Genomic DNA, 17,550 nt, shown 5'->3' with positions numbered 1-17,550 from the left:
AAGTAGATGTACGCAAACATCCAGAACCATCTAGAGACGTACCAGTGCCATTCGGATTCATCTTCATGTAGAGTTTGGACATTGGACCTCTTTGAATGTTTAAAAGCTCTGGCATGGAGGAGTTAGTCTATGATGATCTCAGATGTAATCTGTAGCTCAGCTCATCAGAGATAAATACATATCATTCACTTTAATTCTAAAAGTTCTGTAAAGCTGCTTTGAGACAATTGTAAAAAGTGCTATTGAAATAAACTTAAACTAGTAGATGCTGCATCCTATAGTATAGCGCCGGAGACTGGCTTTTCTTTTTCGCTTTCAAATGTGTTCACATCCACTAGAGAGCGCTCAGGTATAATGCAAAGCAACATGACACAGGTCTCTGGTGTGACGTAAATCAGGGCTTTGATTTACAGTTTTATGTGCATTTAGGAAGGAATAAAACACTGGAATGATGTTATAGAAAGGACATGATGTTTGCTTATAATATGTGTATGATCATCATATTTAAACAATTAAAACTTAATAGTAATTGTAAGATTACAAAATTGCATAAAGAAAAAAGAAAGTATAGCAAGCAGACTGAAAAAGAGTCGACTCTTAGTGATGACCCGATTCAAATGATTCTTTTGAGTAGAAACTGACACATTTCTGTAAACCGAAGACCCATAGCATTAAAACCGCCAACCGGTGAATCAATCTTTCAATGAACAGTTTTCAAAGTCGACGTGTTGAAAGTAGAAAAAATGGGCAAGTGTAAGGATCTGGGCGAGACAACAAGAACCTAAGGCAGGTAGTTTTAAAGTTATGTCTGTTAAACTTATTAAATATGAGAATGTCTTTGATTTGCTGTCAGCACTGAATGAAACATGTCTTTCAAACTTGAGTTGAGTGTAAACAGTGCCACCATGTCAGTTAAGGTGGATTTTGTTGTGCAGTGTCCATCGTCAGGGTGTGTATGCTGAAAGAGGTATAGTTACAGATACACCTGGTGAAACCTGTTTGCCTGTCCATTACGTATGCCCCTTCCACAGGCTCGATCAGGCTCATCCGTTATCAGTGTTCAGTGATCTGTTTAATCAAGGATTTACAAAAACTACATTGAGAGCAGAGATGTTGGCTGTGCTCCTCATCATGGGGGGATTAGTGTCCCTGATCCATGCACAAGGTAAGACAAGACAAGCTGGTGTTAGACATTTGAAGTGGTAAAGCATTTATAGAGAGATACATAACAATATGGTTTTAAAGATCTAGTCAGTACTATTATGTTGCTTCTTTAAACTGAACAATAGTGTGTTTTGTGAATTGGTTCATGGTGCAGATTTTCCACTGAGCGTTTTGTCGGGCGAAAACGCAGTCATCACTGGACGATTCTTCAACTCTTTGCTGCTAAGTTTGCCACCATGCACCTACGCTGGCAAGAACGTGGACCTAGAGTACCAGGATTACAACAACAATAAAAGCTGTGCGTATTGTCTACCGTCAGAGTCAATGTAATTTGTTACTGTACATAAGTAGCTTTTTTTCACGTACTGTATCTGTACTTGTAAGTACTGAAGTATTTCCATTTGAGGAGACTTTTACTATAACTTCAGTACATGTCAAAGTCAAATATCTTACTTTTATCTCTTGCTAAATCAGTCATTTTTATTTATGAGTGGATAAAAAGCTGGTCAAAGAAAGCAAGCCACTAATCAGGGTCGAGATTTGTTTAGAACCTGCATTCAGCATCAGTTCAACAGCAAGCATAACATTTAGAGAATAATAAATGATGGAATGAACTCCTGACTCGAACTCGCCACGACACACGAGGACTCGTTTGCGCAATTTATTTTTATAGTTGAAAAGAAGGTTTTGGGCTCATGATCGTTGTAACAGAAATCAATTAGCGTTTGACTCATTAATATCATTATTTTAATAGATCAGTGTGTTAAGAGTAACAGAGTCTTTTCACATAAACTGAGTTGTTTAAGCAAAGAGTCTTGTGTCAAAAATGATAAAAGAAACATTACATCTGTAACAAATCATAGCCACTCCTGTCAACCCAGAACAGGAGCAAGAATCATGAATATCAGGGGTACAGACTCCTCCAAACTGGACAGTTGAAGACAAGACAAATCACTTTCTCCAGTCTTCAGTTGTTTAGTTTGGTTGAGATTTTCTTGGATGACTGGAAGTTGAAAATGATGTACGTTTTAGCTGTTGAAGGTCATCCCCATCATAGTTTGATGTTTTGTGATTTTTGAGATTTGCTGCTCACCATATTTGTAAGAAATGCTTTTTTTTTTACTTTCTTTACGATTTGGTATCACACTATCACCTTCAAAATGGTCCCCATTGCACAGCAATAGAGTGATTAATTTAAAGCGTGTCAAGCACCTTCTGTGATTCACGCTGGAGGTCCGCAATGGTGTTAAAACGGCGACATTTGAGCTGGATTTTCATCTTTAGGAAAAGGGGAAAAGTCCGCAGGGATCTGCCAATTAGGGTGGGTGCAGAGATGGGTTCATGTTGTTTCACTCACGTGTAAGGAGAGCTCAGTGACAGAGTGTACACGTGGTCAAGTTAGCACCAGTTGCACAGCTTTTGATGTACACAGGAGGATGTCTTTTGGCACACTGATTTATAAGGTCGGTGCTTCCTGTGACTGTGCGTGCAGTGTTGTGCTGCCATCTGTTGGTGTGTTACAAAACTAGTCTTGAAACGTCCTGTCAGCTCAGACCAGACTGTTTTTTTCTCTGGTCTCATAAAAGATGTTTCAGCCTGCAGACCTTCAGCACATGTTGATGAGGATGTTCATATGTTTAAAAATGTTATACAGTGAGGAAAATAAGTATTTGAACACCCTGCTATTTTGCAAGTTCTCCCACTTAGAAATCATGGAGGGGTCTGAAATTGTCATCGTAGGTGCATGTCCACTGTGAGAGACATAATCTAAAAAAAAAAATCACAGAAATCACAATGTATGATTTTTTAACTATTTATTTGTATGATACAGCTGCAAATAAGTATTTGAACACCTGAGAAAGTCAATGTTAATATTTGGTACAGTAGCCTTTGTTTGCAATTACAGAGGTCAAACGTTTCCTGTAGTTTTTCACCAGGTTTGCACAAACTGCAGGAGGGATTTTGGCCCACTCCTCCACACAGATCTTCTCTAGATCAGTCAGGTTTCTGGCCTGTCGCTGAGAAACACGGAGTTTGAGCTCCCTCCAAAGATTCTCTATTGGGTTTAGGTCTGGAGACTGGCTAAGCCATGCCAGTACCTTGATATGCTTCTTACAGAGCCACTCCTTGGTTATCCTGGCTGTGTGCTTCGGGTCACTGTCATGTTGGAAGACCCAGCCTCGACCCATCTTCAATGCTCTAACTGAGGGAAGGAGGTTGTTCCCCAAAATCTCACAATACATAGCCCCGGTCATCCTCTCCTTAATACAGTGCAGTCGCCCTGTCCCATGTGCAGAAAAACACCCCCAAAGCATGATGCTACCACCCCCATGCTTCACAGTAGGGATGGTGTTCTTGGGATGGTACTCATCATTCTTCTTCCTCCAAACACGTTTAGTGGAATTATGACCCAAAAGTTCTATTTTGGTCTCATCTGACCACATGACTTTCTCCCATGACTCCTCTGAATCATCCAAATGGTCATTGGCAAACTTAAGACGTGCCTGGACATGTGCTGGTTTAAGCAGGGGAACCTTCCGTGTCATGCATGATTTCAAACCATGACGTCTTAGTACATTAGCAACAGTAACCTTGGAAACGGTGGTCCCAGCTCTGTTCAGGTCATTGACCAGCTCCTCCCGTGTAGTTCTGGGCTGATTTCTCACCTTCCTTAGGATCATTGAGACCCCACGAGGTGAGATCTTGCATTGAGCCCCAGTCCGAGGGAGATTGACAGTCATGCTTCTTCCAATTTCTAATGATTGCTCCGACAGTGTACCTTTTTTCACCACGCTGCTTGGCAATTTCCCTGTAGCCCTTTCCAGCCTTGTGGAGGTGTACAATTTTGTCTCTAGTGTCTTTGGACAGCTCTTTGGTCTTGGCCATGTTAGTAGTTGGATTCTTACTGATTGTATGGGGTGGACAGGTGTCTTTATGCAGCTAACAACCTCAAACAGGTGCATCTAATTTAGGATAATAAATGTAGTGGAGGTGGACATTTTAAAGGCAGATTAACAGGTCTTTGAGGGTCAGAATTCTAGCTGATAGACAGGTGTTCAAATACTTATTTTCAGCTGTATCATACAAATAAATAGTTTAAAAATCATATATTTTGATTTCTGGATTTTTTTTTTTAGATTATGTCTCTCACAGTGGACATGCACCTACGATGACAATTTCAGACCCCTTCATGATTTCTAAGTGGGAGATCTTGCAAAATAGCAGGGTGTTCAAATACTTATTTTCCTCACTGTATATATTTTTTCCTCTTGGTAAATAATTTTGCCTGTACACTGACACAATGCTTAATACGAACACAACTTATTATATTCTTAATCAACATTTGATTATGTAGTGATATTGAGTTTCACTTGAGATCTTTGGTCTTAACAGACATCCTGACCAACATTTTCATGGTTTCAAGCTGTGTCTACGTCGGCGACATGCAAGGATCAACCGCAGTCAGCAGAAACATCGGCTACCAGCTGATGAACCTCACTAATGGCACACAATACAAGTGAGTGTGAAATTTCTTCGTGTGTGTGTAAACCTTCAACATGAACCTAACATGTTAAAACTTACTTATGCTATGTGTTTATTTAGGATTAACTATAAGATTGGAGTGAACAAAAGCACATCTGTAATAGTGTATACAAGAACAGGTAAGCCCTCAAAGCACTTAACTGTGATGTGAGCTAAAAAGTACGATGACACAAAGACTCGCATTTAATTAACATCCATGTTTTTTCAGCAGCAGTCAACTACAGAGACGTCGATTTGGGCTTCACGGGACGCAGTGCAGCGATGGTGGTGATCACATCCATTCTGTCTGTGGCGATGTTTGTCCTGCTAATCGGTATCATCATCGTCTTGCTGTCCCCTAGCGAAGAGTAGAACATCATGTTCAGAAATCAGCTCAATTACACTATATTACACTATACCTTTCACAAATATCCACTGTGGTGTATAGGTTCATTTTTTTCTTTTTCTTTTTTTTAATCGAGACTTGAGCTTGTTTTTAAGTTAGGAATTCCTTAAAATAAGCCTTATTAAAAATGGTGTTTTTTTCTTGTTCATTTTTCCTTAATCATTTTAATACAAACTATTCATTCTAAATATTGTAAACAGATTGAATAATAAATATTAAAATGTGCTTGGTGTGCTTATATCTTATTAAATACCCTCAGTAAATACTTCAAGGGGCGTTCAAGTCAAACTGGGACTTGTGAGTTAATAAAAAAAAACTAATTTCAAGCAGTGAAAACTGCATTTATACTTTGACGTACCCCCCGTTACATTTACATTTACATTTACTTCACTTTGCCATCAGGGAACCACCAAGACCGGGATCGTCACTGATGGACGTACGGCCGTCTTTCAAACGTTTACACCATTCAAATGTCTTACTAAGCATCTATTCACCGTACTGTTCTTGACACCTTCTGTAGATATCTGTGAGTGCTTACGCCTTCATTCACAGGAAACTTCATCACGCACGGACTAACACTGTTGTCTGCCATCTTGATTAACGGTCTCTGGACTCGCCCGTGACCTATCATTAATAGGCCACTTACTAGTGCATGAAGTGCCACATGCTAGCATCCATTTTTAAACCTGTATGGTTGAGAGGTTTGAGTTAAAGCTATTTGAAAACTCATCATCTTGTGGAAGTTTTGATGGTTGTAATGGGATTTGTGTTGAACCGTCCCTGTGGTTCTTTAATGTAATTTTGTACCATTTGATATCATTATGGACCAACCATTGGAAACATTATACTGTATGCTGGTGTTTAGTGGACACTAATAGGGACCATTAGGCACAACATTATTTTTAATGGGATTTGTAATGGAAACCATTCGATTGTTTTCCAGCAGGGATGCTGTTTTGTAATGAACTAGCTTTGTGCATGTGGTGTATTTTCGCCTCACAACAATTCAGAATCCATTGCAACCTTGACCAGGATAAAAATGTAGGTGTATTTTTGATGAGAATTTTGGACAATAGTTTTAACATAAAGTTCAATATTTCTTAATGTTAGCTGACAAATACTAAGAAATTATGATATTTCTGGCACTTTTTCACCTCCCTAATATGATTCAAATCCAGCATTTTCTTCACAGCTGAAATGAAGCCAGTTAAAAAAGTCTCCTTACTCGTTAATTGGTGGTGATTGCAGACACCTGGTGTGAACACTCAGACCATGTTTGGCTTTCATTTATTCCTGAAAATGTTTCATTGCTCTGTACATGTCAATGCATTTGGAAAAAAAAAAGAAAGATGTTTCTTAAACTGCGAGCTAGCGACAAATTTCTGGACCTCCACTTGACCACTGGTCTCCATGACTGGGACATGAATGAGGAGATCAACCTGACCACAACCACAGACCAGTTTTATCAGGGTATTTAAAAAAAGAAAATGATATACATTTTCCAAATGAATGGGGTTGGTGATGTTTTGTTGTTTATTCATGGGCGTTTGTTTACAGATGAGAAGAGGAATGAGCAGTATTTGGCACAATGGCATTATGCCCGAATCTCCAGAAGAACTTTACCTGAAGAACTTCACCAGAAAAACCCTGCTGAGGGGAAAGGTGTAGTAGATAATCCTGGTTTTCCTTATTTTTGGTTTTATCATTGTTTGCTGAATGAAAAGTCATAAGATTCCTTGTGTATCCCTTTTACTGGATATTTACCATGTATTTTTGGTATGTTTACCAAATGATTTGGTTGGAGTGCAGTTATGGGGGAACACACTAATTGCTCTGACAGTGGAGACTCCTCTGTGCAGCTGGGGATGGTTCCCCATCAAGATCCACGAAGTTACTGAGCAACTCAAGAACTTTGAAGATGGATTTGAATTGTAATTAATATCAACAGTCCTCTAGAATGGCTCAGGTTGCATTTACCCACCTACAGTATCACTGAACACCTCAACAATGATAAAACTGTAAAGAATGGACAATTGGTGCCACCAAGATGGGGACAGTTTCCCTTTTGGGTTCCTCTCAAGGGTTCTTGCAGCACTCGCAGCTTTTCTGCCACTTCTAGAACATGTTCTGGAAATATAATTTTCGATTTTCTGGATCTCTGCAGTGGTGTCAAAACAATTACCTTTAAGCTGGATCTTCATCTTTGGAAAGAGAGCCAAGTCCTCATGAGCCCAAATTTGTGAGTAGGGTGGGTGCGGAAGTGAGATTATGTGGCTTGTTCTCCAACTATCATCATGCGCAAGTTGCTGAATGGTTTCGATGTTTTCGGGGGTTGAGCTCGTTCACAATCTTCATGATCTCCCGTCGTCTTCCAGTGATGTTCTTCCTTTCTTGAGGCACGCGTGCCACGCGAAACGCCTCGAACGACTCGTGGCAGCATTGCCTTATGTCATGTTCAACATCTCTGTGGTAGATTTGTCCAGTTTCACGCAGAATTTTGTTTGTTCTGACCTGCTGTTTATGGTGAAACCGAAGACGTGGTCATGCACATGGTCAGACTAGCACTATTATTTTTTTAAAACTTTGTGATACCACCTCATAGAACCACTTTATATCTGTAAAACTGATTTGGGACCATGTCCATTGTTAAAGGTGCTATAGAAATTAATTGAATTAAATTAAAGTTCTAGAAATGGTCTGTCTTCCAGAAAAATGACAACCACCTGTATAAATACGAAGCAATTTATTTCTAAAGCGATGCACTGGTGCAAATATTCCTGTCGGACAGGATTTCAGAAATACTCTTTTTACAATGGTGTGTACATGAACAATTGGACAATTCTGAAGTTCATGTAGACAGCAATATAAAGATACTAATATTGTTGGGCAAATGCAGACACACCCTCGTGTGTTACACTCAACTTTGATGATTTCTATTATGTTCCAGAAGCTGTATTACAGCCAAATCTGTGGTTGATGGTGAACCCCTGTCTGGCCTGCCCAATCAAATACCCGGTGAGAGACAAAAAAACAGCGTTTCAAAAGCTAACAACTGAGAGATCTATGTCAGGTCCTGCCCCTGCTGCACCCGGACAAGACCTGCATCTTTTGTCGTTGTCTGATGAAACCTGTCTGGATGAATCGCTGCATGACGCATCGCTGTCGAGTGAATATCAGGTCAGATCTAAAAAAGGATTTAAAAAAAAACCCACCCTTTTTATCGTTGTTTCCTTACTCCTCATTTTGACTGGTTACTGTAGACGTAGAAACATCTGGAATGCATCGTCTGATTTGACATGGTTTATAGGTGGACTCATTTTTTTCAAATGTTTTTCTGGTTTGCATGGATTCATTAGAAGTGTAAGACTAATAACTAGAAGATGAAGAATGATTTGAAAGCGTTTGTGGTTTCTACCAGCGTCACAAAATCTAAACATTGCAGACGGATCTGCGTAATCGCAGATTCTTCTCTGGATTTCGTAGAGTACGTTTTAGTTGCAAGAATTTTGCCTCCTTGTATTGTTTTTTCCCCCCAAATAGCACTTTATAGAAGCAACACTCGTTTTGTCATTCAAGCTTACAGATGATGACGCTTCCTCTGAGGACGTGGCGATCTGCAGGAAGACAAAATCTACCCGGAGGGGTCGTGCCCCCAAGGAGGCTTCGTCGCACAGGCTGGGCCTGGCTCAGAGCAGGAGGCTGCAGAGGGTCCTTCAGGACAGCCGCAACCTGAAGAGCGGTGCATGGCCTCGGCCTCCTGTCAACTACTGCATCCTCATAGCCATGGCGCTGAGCAGCAGCCGCTCCGGCAGTCTGAACGTCCAGCAGATCTACAACTTTACCAGGTGAACGAAGAGGTTTCTCAGGACACTCAATACCCTTTTAGCAAGGGGGAAATCCCCTCGCCCATTTTCTTCCTTATTTGACGTCACACAGCCGCAGCATAAACACATAGAAACCTGTAAGCAAAATGATCACCAAAAAAAAATCTAATTGAAGCAATCTGAAGGTTTTATTTTAAAAACTCAATTCCAACACAATCACACTTTATTTTCTATTTATTCCTATTCAAAATTCTATTCCGGTTTGGGCTGGTGGTCTATATAATGTATATCTAGCAGGATTTTCTTCAATTTTTGGAAATTATACTATTATCCAGTGATGGACGAAGTACACAAACCATGTATTTTAGTTAAAGTAAAATATAAAAAGTGTCCCTTTTAAACTTTCACTTGAGTAAAAGTACAAAAATATTTGCCTTCAAATGTACGAGTCACATTAGAGTCTTGTGATTTATTAACACACTGATCTATTTATAGAATAATATTAATGAGTCAAACACTCATTGGTTTCTATTAAAAATGATCATGAGCTCAAAACCTTCTTTTCAACTACTTCAAAAAATCACGCAAACGAGGCCACGGATGTTGTGGTGAGTTCGAGTCAGGAGTTTCTTCCATCATTTATTTCTCTCTAAATGTTCTGTTTGGTGGTTTACTGCGTGTTTGACCAGTTTTTATCCACTCATAAATAAAAAGGAAAGACTGATTTCGCGAAATGTTGTTCTTTCGGTTGCTCCAGTTATGGGTCGCCAAAGCGGATCATCCGTCTCCATACCCCCCTGTCCTCTACATCTGCCTCCTTCAAACCAACTACCTGCATGTTTTCCATCACTACATCCAAAAACCTCCTTGGTCTTCCTCTTTTTCTCCTTCTTTCCTGGTGGTTCCATCCTCAGCATTCTCCTACTGATATACCCCATGTCCCTCCTCTGCACATGTCCAAACCATCTCAATCTCACCTTGTCTCCAAAATGTCCTACATCCGCCGTCCCTCTCATTTCTAATCCTCGTCAATCCCAAAATCTCAGCAAATGTAGTAGTAAAAAGTAAGATTTGATATTGATATGTAGTGAAGTTCAAGTCTCCCCAAATGGAAATTTGAAAAAAACTTATGTACGGGAACAATTACATTTACTTTGCTAACAGACTCAAAATCTAATAGTTCAACATCTCGACTACATCCATGCTGGAGACAAGACCAGGACACACCAATATTTTAATAGAAACATCATCAATTTGCATATTCAGGGTTTTGTTTTTTAATCACAGGTTTTTGCCCTGTAACAGACACTAGTTCAAGGATCCTTGTATACAGTTAGACTTCAAAATGAAGCCTTTGAGAACCTCTTTTTGACCTTGAACATTCTCTCTCTTTGTCTGTTCCAGAGAGCACTTCCCTTTCTTCCTAACGGCGCCCGACGGCTGGAAAAACACCATCCGCCACAACCTGTGTTTCAGCAACAGCTTCAGAAAGACGCCGCAGCAGGTGAACGACGACGGGAAGAGGAAGTCCTGCCTGTGGCACCTGACGCTGGAAGGTCGCAGGAGACTGAGGAACGAGATCCACACGCTCACGGGCGACTCGTTCCGAATGCTGAAGAGGAGCATGAACTACCCAGGTCAGGTTCTCACGCTGGCGTTCAGGCCGTGTGTCCTGAATCCTGAGTTTTCATTTCTTTCTATGTTTATTTTTCATTTTTCTTCCTCTCTTCCTTACAGATATGATCGAAGCACTATTTGAGTTGTGATCCCTCTCCTATCTCAGCAGCTGGAAAGATGGAAAAAAAGAGATAATTTGGGCTTTATTTTTGTGATTGTGTGCACTTGGTTTGTTTCTCATTTTGTTGTGTGCATAATATTTCTAACTTGCTGTGTCACTTATGCTTTATGTATGTATTTGTCTTGGGGAAAGAAAATACAAAATTTTCAGCATATGGTCTGGATGTTCTTGTTACCGTTACTCAGAGTTAAGGATGAAATTAAAATTACAATGATTGCAAATAGTGTTCGTTTAGTTCCACAGGATTCCTGCTTTTGGATTTTTATTAATAAAACAAAAAAAATTATTACACAGAGATGATCGTGCAGTTCAGTGAGAATCCAGCAGGTGGCAGTAATAGACTGCTATATAATATCTCTGCGTTCATCCGGGCCACTAGAGGGCGCTGAGATCACCTGCCCGTCTGCTATCGAGTGATTTTTTATTTTTTTTTATTACCGCCGATGAAGATGAAGTGTTGCTAGCCCGAGACGCTACTGTGAGCTGGTGGAGAAAATGGGGGCGTTTTATTGTTCTATATGCAGACAAACGGATTTCTCCGGAAAAGGTCACATCTACGGGAAAAGCCACCAGAGCAAGCTGAGAGTAGTCGTGGTGAAGTTTCTGGAGAAGGTAACGGTTCTTTGTTTACATGTAGATACAATGAACGGGGACTTGAGTAATGATGACGAACTGTAATATATCATTCTAAAGGTCTAAGATTTAATCATGGAGTTTTAGATCACCGTGTTTCAACGGAAAAATTATAAGGAATGTGTTTGCTGAATTTGTGTAAGCAGCACATCAACAACATGCCGTAAAGCGAAAGGGCCACTGAACAACATGCCGGAAAGCACTTTTGGTCCAGTGAAACAGTAGTGTTGTGATAGTGATGGTTATTCATGTGTTTACGTCACAAGTAATGTTGAGCTGTTTCTCAATATCTTTCTCGGTATATTTTCTAGTAAAAACGCAGCCTGGTTTGAAGAATATAGTGGTAAACATACAATGAGACGAAATTAACTAAAAGACATGAGTTTATTCGAGTCTCCCTGGACTATGATGTTTGCGGATGATATTGTGATTTGTTGTGAGAGTAGGGAGCAGGTTGAGAAGAGCCTGGAGAGGTGGAGATATGCACTTGAGAGAAGGGGAATGAAAGTCAGTAGGAGAAAGACAGAGTAAATGTGTGTGAATGAGAGGGAGGGCAGTGGAGTGATGCGGTTGCAGGGAGAAGAGGTGGTGAAGGTGGAGGAGTTCAGGTACCTGGGGTCAACAGTGCAAAGTACTGGAGAGTGTGTTAGAGAAGTAAAGAAAAGAGTGCAGGCAGGGTGGAGTGGGTGGAGAAGAGTGACAGGAGTGATTTGTGATAGAAGAGTATCTGCAAGAATGAAAGGGAAAGTTTATAGGACTGTGGTGAGACCTGCGATGTTGTATGGATTAGAGACAGTGGCATTGAGTAAAAAACAGGAGGTGGAGCTGGAGGTTGCAGAGCTGAAGATGTTGAGGGTTTCGTTGGGAGTGACGAGGATGGACAAGATTAGAAATGAATTTGTTAGAGGGACCGCACATGTAGGATGTTTTGGTGACAAGGTGAGGGAGGCGAGATTGAGATGGTTTGGACATGTGCAGAGAAGGGACACGAATTATATTGGTAGAAAAATGCTGAAGATGGAGCCACCAGGAAGGAGGAAAAGAGGAAGGCCAAGGAGGAGGTTCATGGATGTGGTGAGGGAAGACATGCAGGTAGTTGGTGTGAAAGAGGCAGATGTAGAGGACAGAGTGGTATGGAGACAGATGATCCGCTGTGGCGACCCCTAATGAGAGCAGCCGAACGAAGAAGAAGAAGACATGAGTTTATTAGAGGGACGGCGCATGTAGGACGTTTTGGAGACAAGTTGAGGAAGGTGAGATTGAGATGGTTTGGACATGTTCAGAGGAGGGACATGGGGTATATCAGTAGGAGAATACTGAGGATGGAGCCACCAGGAAGGAGGAAAACCAAGGAGAAGGTTTATGGATGTGGTGAGGGAAGACATACAGGTAGATGGTTTGAAAGAGACAGATGTAGAGGACGGGGGGGTATGGAGATGGATGATCCGCTGTGGCGCCCCCTAATGGGAAGCCGAAATAAGAAGAGACACAGTGAGACAAGAGACGACACAGTGAGAAATCGTGTCCATAAACAACAAAACTCTTCCGTTTTTGTTTCACTCACTTTATTTCAATAAGAACAAACAAATTCCACATGTGTATATTACATATTAGATAGATAGATGGATGGATGGGTGCGATAGATAGATAGAATATATGGATGGATGGATGGATTAGATAGATGGATGAATTAGATAGGATAGATAGAATAGATGGGTGGGATAGATAGATAGAATATATGGATGGATGGGATGGATAGATAGATGGCTGGATGGATTAGATAGATGGATAGATGGATGAATTAGATAGGATAGATAGAATAGATGGATGGATATATAGATAGAGATAGCTAATGTGTATACAATATTAGAGGAAGAGAGAGATGGATGGATGGATAAAATAGATTAATAGATTGTACATTTACATGAAGCATTACGTTTAATAGAACTTTGGTGTAATATTATTTTTGTAATAAAATATTTTATCTTTGTTTCTAATGGGTTTTTTTTTTGTTTTTTTCGTTCACAAAAAATAATCTGTGGTTCAACATTAAAAACAAATGATCTAAAGTATGGGAAAGTGCGTGCACTACTTCCAGCATATCAATTCGCCCATCAGAGCACAAATCCAGCAGAAGAGTGGAGATTATTAGAAACAGCAAAGTGGGATTCAGTCTGGGAAAAGGATTTTCCGGAAACACGGTTCTCCAGAGCGAAATACCGAAGCGCTTTGGAGTCTCCATCAATGAATAAATCTACATAAGGTTGCGGTCCGTTTGTTTTGTTTGCAGGTAAAAGAAGCACGACGAACCCTCAAATGTCCGCAGGTGGAGAAATTCGATGCCACGCTGCACGAAGCGAAGTTTTGGTGTTACTGCTGCGAGGCGGAGGTGCGCAAACACGTGACGGACGGCAGAGTCGCCGTGCTTCACGGAGGACTGCTGGAGCACATGAGCACGTAAGACCTCGCACACTGCGCATCTCCTGATGGAGGATTAGAGCGAGTCGGCGTGTGACCCGCTGCTGTTTCTTTTCAGTCAGGAGCACCGCAAAAACACCAACGCCTTCTGGTGGAGGAACAAAGCAGACCATAAACACAAAGACAAGTTCATCATCACCGAGCAGGACACTGACCGGTAGAGCAGACGATTACCTATACCTCGTCTTTTTTATTATTTATTTTTTTACATTTGGATTTTATTTCGCTTTCAGATTCAAGGAAGAAGTTGCGAAAGCTCTCGAACACTACGAAGAGCGAGAGGACACACTTATTAAAGAAGTACGTTTTTTTTCTTCTCTCTGGTCGTTTGTCGTCTTTTACACGATTTCTGAGAGTTTCCCGTTTCTCCCCAGAAAGCCGCTTTAATCCGGGCGCAGGAGCTACACAGGCTGGAGGTTCTTCAGGCTCTCATAGAGGTTTGTGTTCCAGGAATGAAGCTACTGTATCCATATCTCACTGGGAGAGCTGGCGGTGTGGCCTACACACTCCATCCACGGGTTTTTACGTATCTTAACTGGTATCGTAGGCGCATCCGTTTTCATTCCGGTGGTTTATCCGCCTGTTTCCTACACGAATCACACGCTAAGGGAATTGAAAAAGAAATGGTTTCCCTTTAAATTCAGGTTTTTGAGGCGGTTTCCCTTCTGGAAGGCGACGAAGCCGTACCTTCTCTCGCAATTGCAGTCCGCACACACTTTAGGTTTGTGTATAGAGCCCTGATCTGTGAGCCACAAATGAGCACGTGTGTGTTCCTGAGGTTTTTAATACCATTTTAAAAATTTTCCCGCCTGACAAACCACCCACACACACACACACACACACACACACACACACACACACAGAGCTCAAAAATGTAACTGCAGCACAAGGAAAATGGTGGATAGCGCTTTCTGATGGTCTACAGAAATCTGGGGTTCGGTTTTGAGAAATAACAATAACTTATATTATATATATATATATATATAATTTTTATTTTTTTTTCCCCCCCATCATGTGCTATTTTTAGTATAAAATTGTGGGTTTTTTGTTTATTTTTAAATGTGATGAATGCCATGTATGATGAATGTTGGTTGTTACTGTTGGCATTTCCTGAATCAAACCCAGCCTGATCCAGAGCTGCAGCCATCTGCTGAACTGGAGACTCAAAACAACCAGACGTCCTGGTAAGAGATCCAGACTAGATTACCAATCAAATGTGGTCCATCAGCCTTTTGGTGTTTTTAATTTATTTATTTATTTTTTATTGTTCCTTCCTGCTGAAGTTTAGGAAAATTGATAGGGAAACGTTCCTCATTTCACAACCAATCAGTGCTGGATCGGTCCATCAGGATCTCGAGTGTAGGAAAGTAATCGCTCTCCTTTCAGGGTATCGTGTCACATACAGGACATTATTATAAGTGATTCAATCTGGGAACAGGATCGTGAAGAAGCTTGACGTTCAGGTGTGCACAAAGCTTTTAGAACGTTAGTCAGATCAGCCTGTCACTGATATTTTATTCATCGTCAGCAAAACACTCAATGCGACTTTTTTGCTTTCTTTCAATGGCTCAAGACGTCTTGTTTTCTAGTAGTGGTTAAAAACTTGGACTTTCTAGGGTTTTCTGGAGAAATGCAGACGAGACAGAAACAGTTCTCCTGCCCTTGTTCTTGTCATTAGTTTACTAGTTCCAGGGCAAAACTAAAGACACCAATGAGATCGTGGCTGATTTGAGAAAAGTGGATTATTTTCATGTTCTTAATTTTTATTTACTGTAATCAAACCGCATACACTGATCAGGCACAACATTATGACCACCTGCCTAATATTGTGTTGGTCCCCCTTTTGCTGCCGAAACAGTCCTGAACCTATCGAGCATTAACCTCCTTCTTATTCTGAAATTTGAGCACTAGGAGCTCGTCTGTGGAATCATGAGCCTCGGCAGCCCGTGACCCTGTCGCTGGTTCACCACTTCTGATAAGATACCGACCACTGCAGACCCCACAGTGTAATTCACTCAGTGGTCATAATGTTTTGCCTGGTCGGTGTATTTGACCTCATAAAATGTTCTGGTTTGACGTCATTAAAGGATGATTTGCGCCGTGTTTAACGCTTGTATTTCAATAGCGTGGGTTCAGAGCAGGAAGGACGTTCCCCCAGGGTCCTGAACGAACACGCAGGCCCGAGCCGTGCAGATCCCTTCCTGCAAATTCAGTGGGAGGATCCGGAACAAGGCCTCACGTTCATCGGCCATCAGGTAACGTCTGAAGAACCCATTGCATCTTAGATTTACGATTGAGATTTCTGAGAAACTCTAACCTGTCGCCGTTTGCTTTTGAAGGACTGCGCCAACAGTGGAAACGTTCACACCGGTGAGTTGGATGAGGGACGGTGGTGGGGGACTCGTGGAGACTCGTGTAGGAACATGTGTGTGTTTGTGTTGTAGGAGCGGTGCCGCCGTGGCTGCTGGAGGATCCTGAAGATAAGAGTGCGGGTAACTCGCAGGACATCGGTCCGTCTTTGGAAGATTTTCTTAAACACAGTGAGAACTACTTTTTCCTATTAAGGCTCGAACAGTGTTTCCAGACTTCTAAGCCTGGTGTAGGTGTTTATTCAGTGGTCTTTTATTTTCACAGAGGAGCAGCAGAAGCTCAAGAAGCTCCCGGCTAACCGCGTAGGCGCCAACTTCGACCACAGCTCTCACACCGCTGCCGACTGGCTTCCGTCGTTCGGTCGGGTGTGGAACAGCGGCAGACGCTGGCAATCTAGGTGAGACCGGAGATTAAACACGTCGCAGAGCAAAGCATGATATCCACAGGGATTACACTTAAATTCCACCTCTTTTTTCAGGCATCAGTTCAGGGACGAGGAGGCTAAACGTGGCCGGAAGAGAGGGAGAAAGCGTGGAGAAAAGGCAGCCAAGAAGCAGAAACATCTCACTAACGGGGACGTCTGAACGTACATACGAACACTGCAGCTCGTGCAGGAGGAGCACGAACGCAATCCAGGTGGTTTCTACATGCAGTTCGAGTCTGCAGGACACCATTTATTACTTTCTCACATTGAGAAGGACCTGAGAATTAATTCCCCGCTATAGCGCAATGTCGTGAACAGATTAGCACAGTGTACATACAAAAAACGTACAAATGTTTGGTTTAAGGAGACTTAAACTACGGACAAACGTCCAGCATGGAGGGCTTTACTTTTTCCGTTTTCTCCAAGATATAATGGTTGAAGGGTGGGGGATTGAGGGTGGAATTGGAATACAGGAGGTTTACAGCTGTTTCAATGTAAGTGAAAATCCGATGACATTAAACGGCTAAAAATGTAACTATAAGAGCACCATAGTTTTTTCATTTTGTTTTTGTTCTTGACGTCTCCCAGACATGCTGTAAGATACAAAAAGCAGCGAGCAGGACGAAAACTCAAATCGACAATTCGTCTTTCCAGTTTATTGAATAAATCTGCGACATGGCGAAGTGGTTTCCGATTTATTTTTTTGTCCTGTCAAGAAACACTCAGCGCTTACTTCTTCAGTGAGTAAAAAAACAAAAAGGAAACGTTGTGCAATAAATCTTTTGCAAAACATCATGACGCGATTAGAGCTTTTTCTCTCAAGCTAAAAGATCATTAATAGTGCTCAATAATAATAATAGAATACCTCATGAACATTAGCCAATAAACAGTACAGAATTCATTAATATTTAAGTAGAGCTTGCAGTCATTT

The 17,550-nt window shown here is 41.3% G+C and overlaps 3 protein-coding genes across 5 annotated transcripts; all 3 read left to right on the top strand.

Moving 5' to 3' along the window:
• The first annotated feature begins 685 nt into the window (after window positions 1–685).
• upk2 (uroplakin 2) lies at window positions 686–5,155 on the top strand. Of its 3 annotated transcripts, XM_083531473.1 has the most exons (6): window positions 686–786; window positions 1,032–1,165; window positions 1,319–1,462; window positions 4,558–4,681; window positions 4,768–4,826; window positions 4,916–5,155. In XM_083531473.1, the coding sequence occupies exons 2-6, from the start codon at window positions 1,111–1,113 to the stop codon at window positions 5,056–5,058; spliced, it is 525 nt and encodes a 174-aa protein (XP_083387599.1). In that variant the 5' UTR covers window positions 686–786; window positions 1,032–1,110; the 3' UTR covers window positions 5,059–5,155. The 3 variants fall into 3 exon arrangements, with proteins under 3 accessions (XP_083387599.1, XP_083387600.1, XP_083387601.1); XM_083531474.1 differs by lacking the exon at window positions 686–786 and having other exon boundaries at window positions 942–1,165; window positions 4,919–5,155; XM_083531475.1 differs by lacking the exon at window positions 686–786 and having other exon boundaries at window positions 944–1,165.
• A 1,174-nt stretch (window positions 5,156–6,329) lies between these two features.
• foxr1 (forkhead box R1) lies at window positions 6,330–10,935 on the top strand. Its single transcript, XM_083532113.1, has 6 exons — window positions 6,330–6,562; window positions 6,650–6,754; window positions 8,040–8,269; window positions 8,669–8,937; window positions 10,321–10,553; window positions 10,654–10,935. The coding sequence occupies exons 1-6, from the start codon at window positions 6,442–6,444 to the stop codon at window positions 10,680–10,682; spliced, it is 987 nt and encodes a 328-aa protein (XP_083388239.1). The 5' UTR covers window positions 6,330–6,441; the 3' UTR covers window positions 10,683–10,935.
• Window positions 10,936–11,129: 194 nt separating this feature from the next.
• cenatac (centrosomal AT-AC splicing factor) lies at window positions 11,130–17,302 on the top strand. Its single transcript, XM_083532112.1, has 11 exons — window positions 11,130–11,326; window positions 13,638–13,804; window positions 13,884–13,982; window positions 14,059–14,125; window positions 14,200–14,262; window positions 14,951–15,009; window positions 15,951–16,080; window positions 16,165–16,195; window positions 16,270–16,365; window positions 16,460–16,592; window positions 16,674–17,302. Exons 1-11 carry the CDS (start codon window positions 11,210–11,212, stop codon window positions 16,777–16,779), a joined length of 1,068 nt encoding a protein of 355 aa, XP_083388238.1. The 5' UTR covers window positions 11,130–11,209; the 3' UTR covers window positions 16,780–17,302.
• The last annotated feature ends 248 nt before the right edge of the window (window positions 17,303–17,550 follow it).

Source organism: Silurus aristotelis (genome assembly GCF_946808225.1).
Source record: "Silurus aristotelis genome assembly, chromosome: 26".
NCBI lineage: Eukaryota > Metazoa > Chordata > Actinopteri > Siluriformes > Siluridae > Silurus > Silurus aristotelis.
Note: the sequence above shows the minus strand (reverse complement) of the source record. Positions and strands in the feature narration are given on the sequence as shown.

Coding starts and splice junctions, on each gene's coding strand:
- upk2 (XM_083531473.1), top strand. CDS start 1,111: ATGTTGGCTGTGCTCCTCATCATGGGGGGATTAGTGTCCCTGATCCAT. Junction 1,463..4,557: donor TTACAACAACAATAAAAGCT/GTGCGTATTGTC, acceptor TGGTCTTAACAG/ACATCCTGACCAACATTTTC. Junction 4,682..4,767: donor ACTAATGGCACACAATACAA/GTGAGTGTGAAA, acceptor GTGTTTATTTAG/GATTAACTATAAGATTGGAG.
- foxr1 (XM_083532113.1), top strand. CDS start 6,442: ATGTTTCTTAAACTGCGAGCTAGCGACAAATTTCTGGACCTCCACTTG. Junction 8,270..8,668: donor CGCTGTCGAGTGAATATCAG/GTCAGATCTAAA, acceptor TTGTCATTCAAG/CTTACAGATGATGACGCTTC. Junction 10,554..10,653: donor GAGGAGCATGAACTACCCAG/GTCAGGTTCTCA, acceptor TCTTCCTTACAG/ATATGATCGAAGCACTATTT.
- cenatac (XM_083532112.1), top strand. CDS start 11,210: ATGGGGGCGTTTTATTGTTCTATATGCAGACAAACGGATTTCTCCGGA. Junction 11,327..13,637: donor TGGTGAAGTTTCTGGAGAAG/GTAACGGTTCTT, acceptor TTTTGTTTGCAG/GTAAAAGAAGCACGACGAAC. Junction 16,081..16,164: donor TCACGTTCATCGGCCATCAG/GTAACGTCTGAA, acceptor TTGCTTTTGAAG/GACTGCGCCAACAGTGGAAA.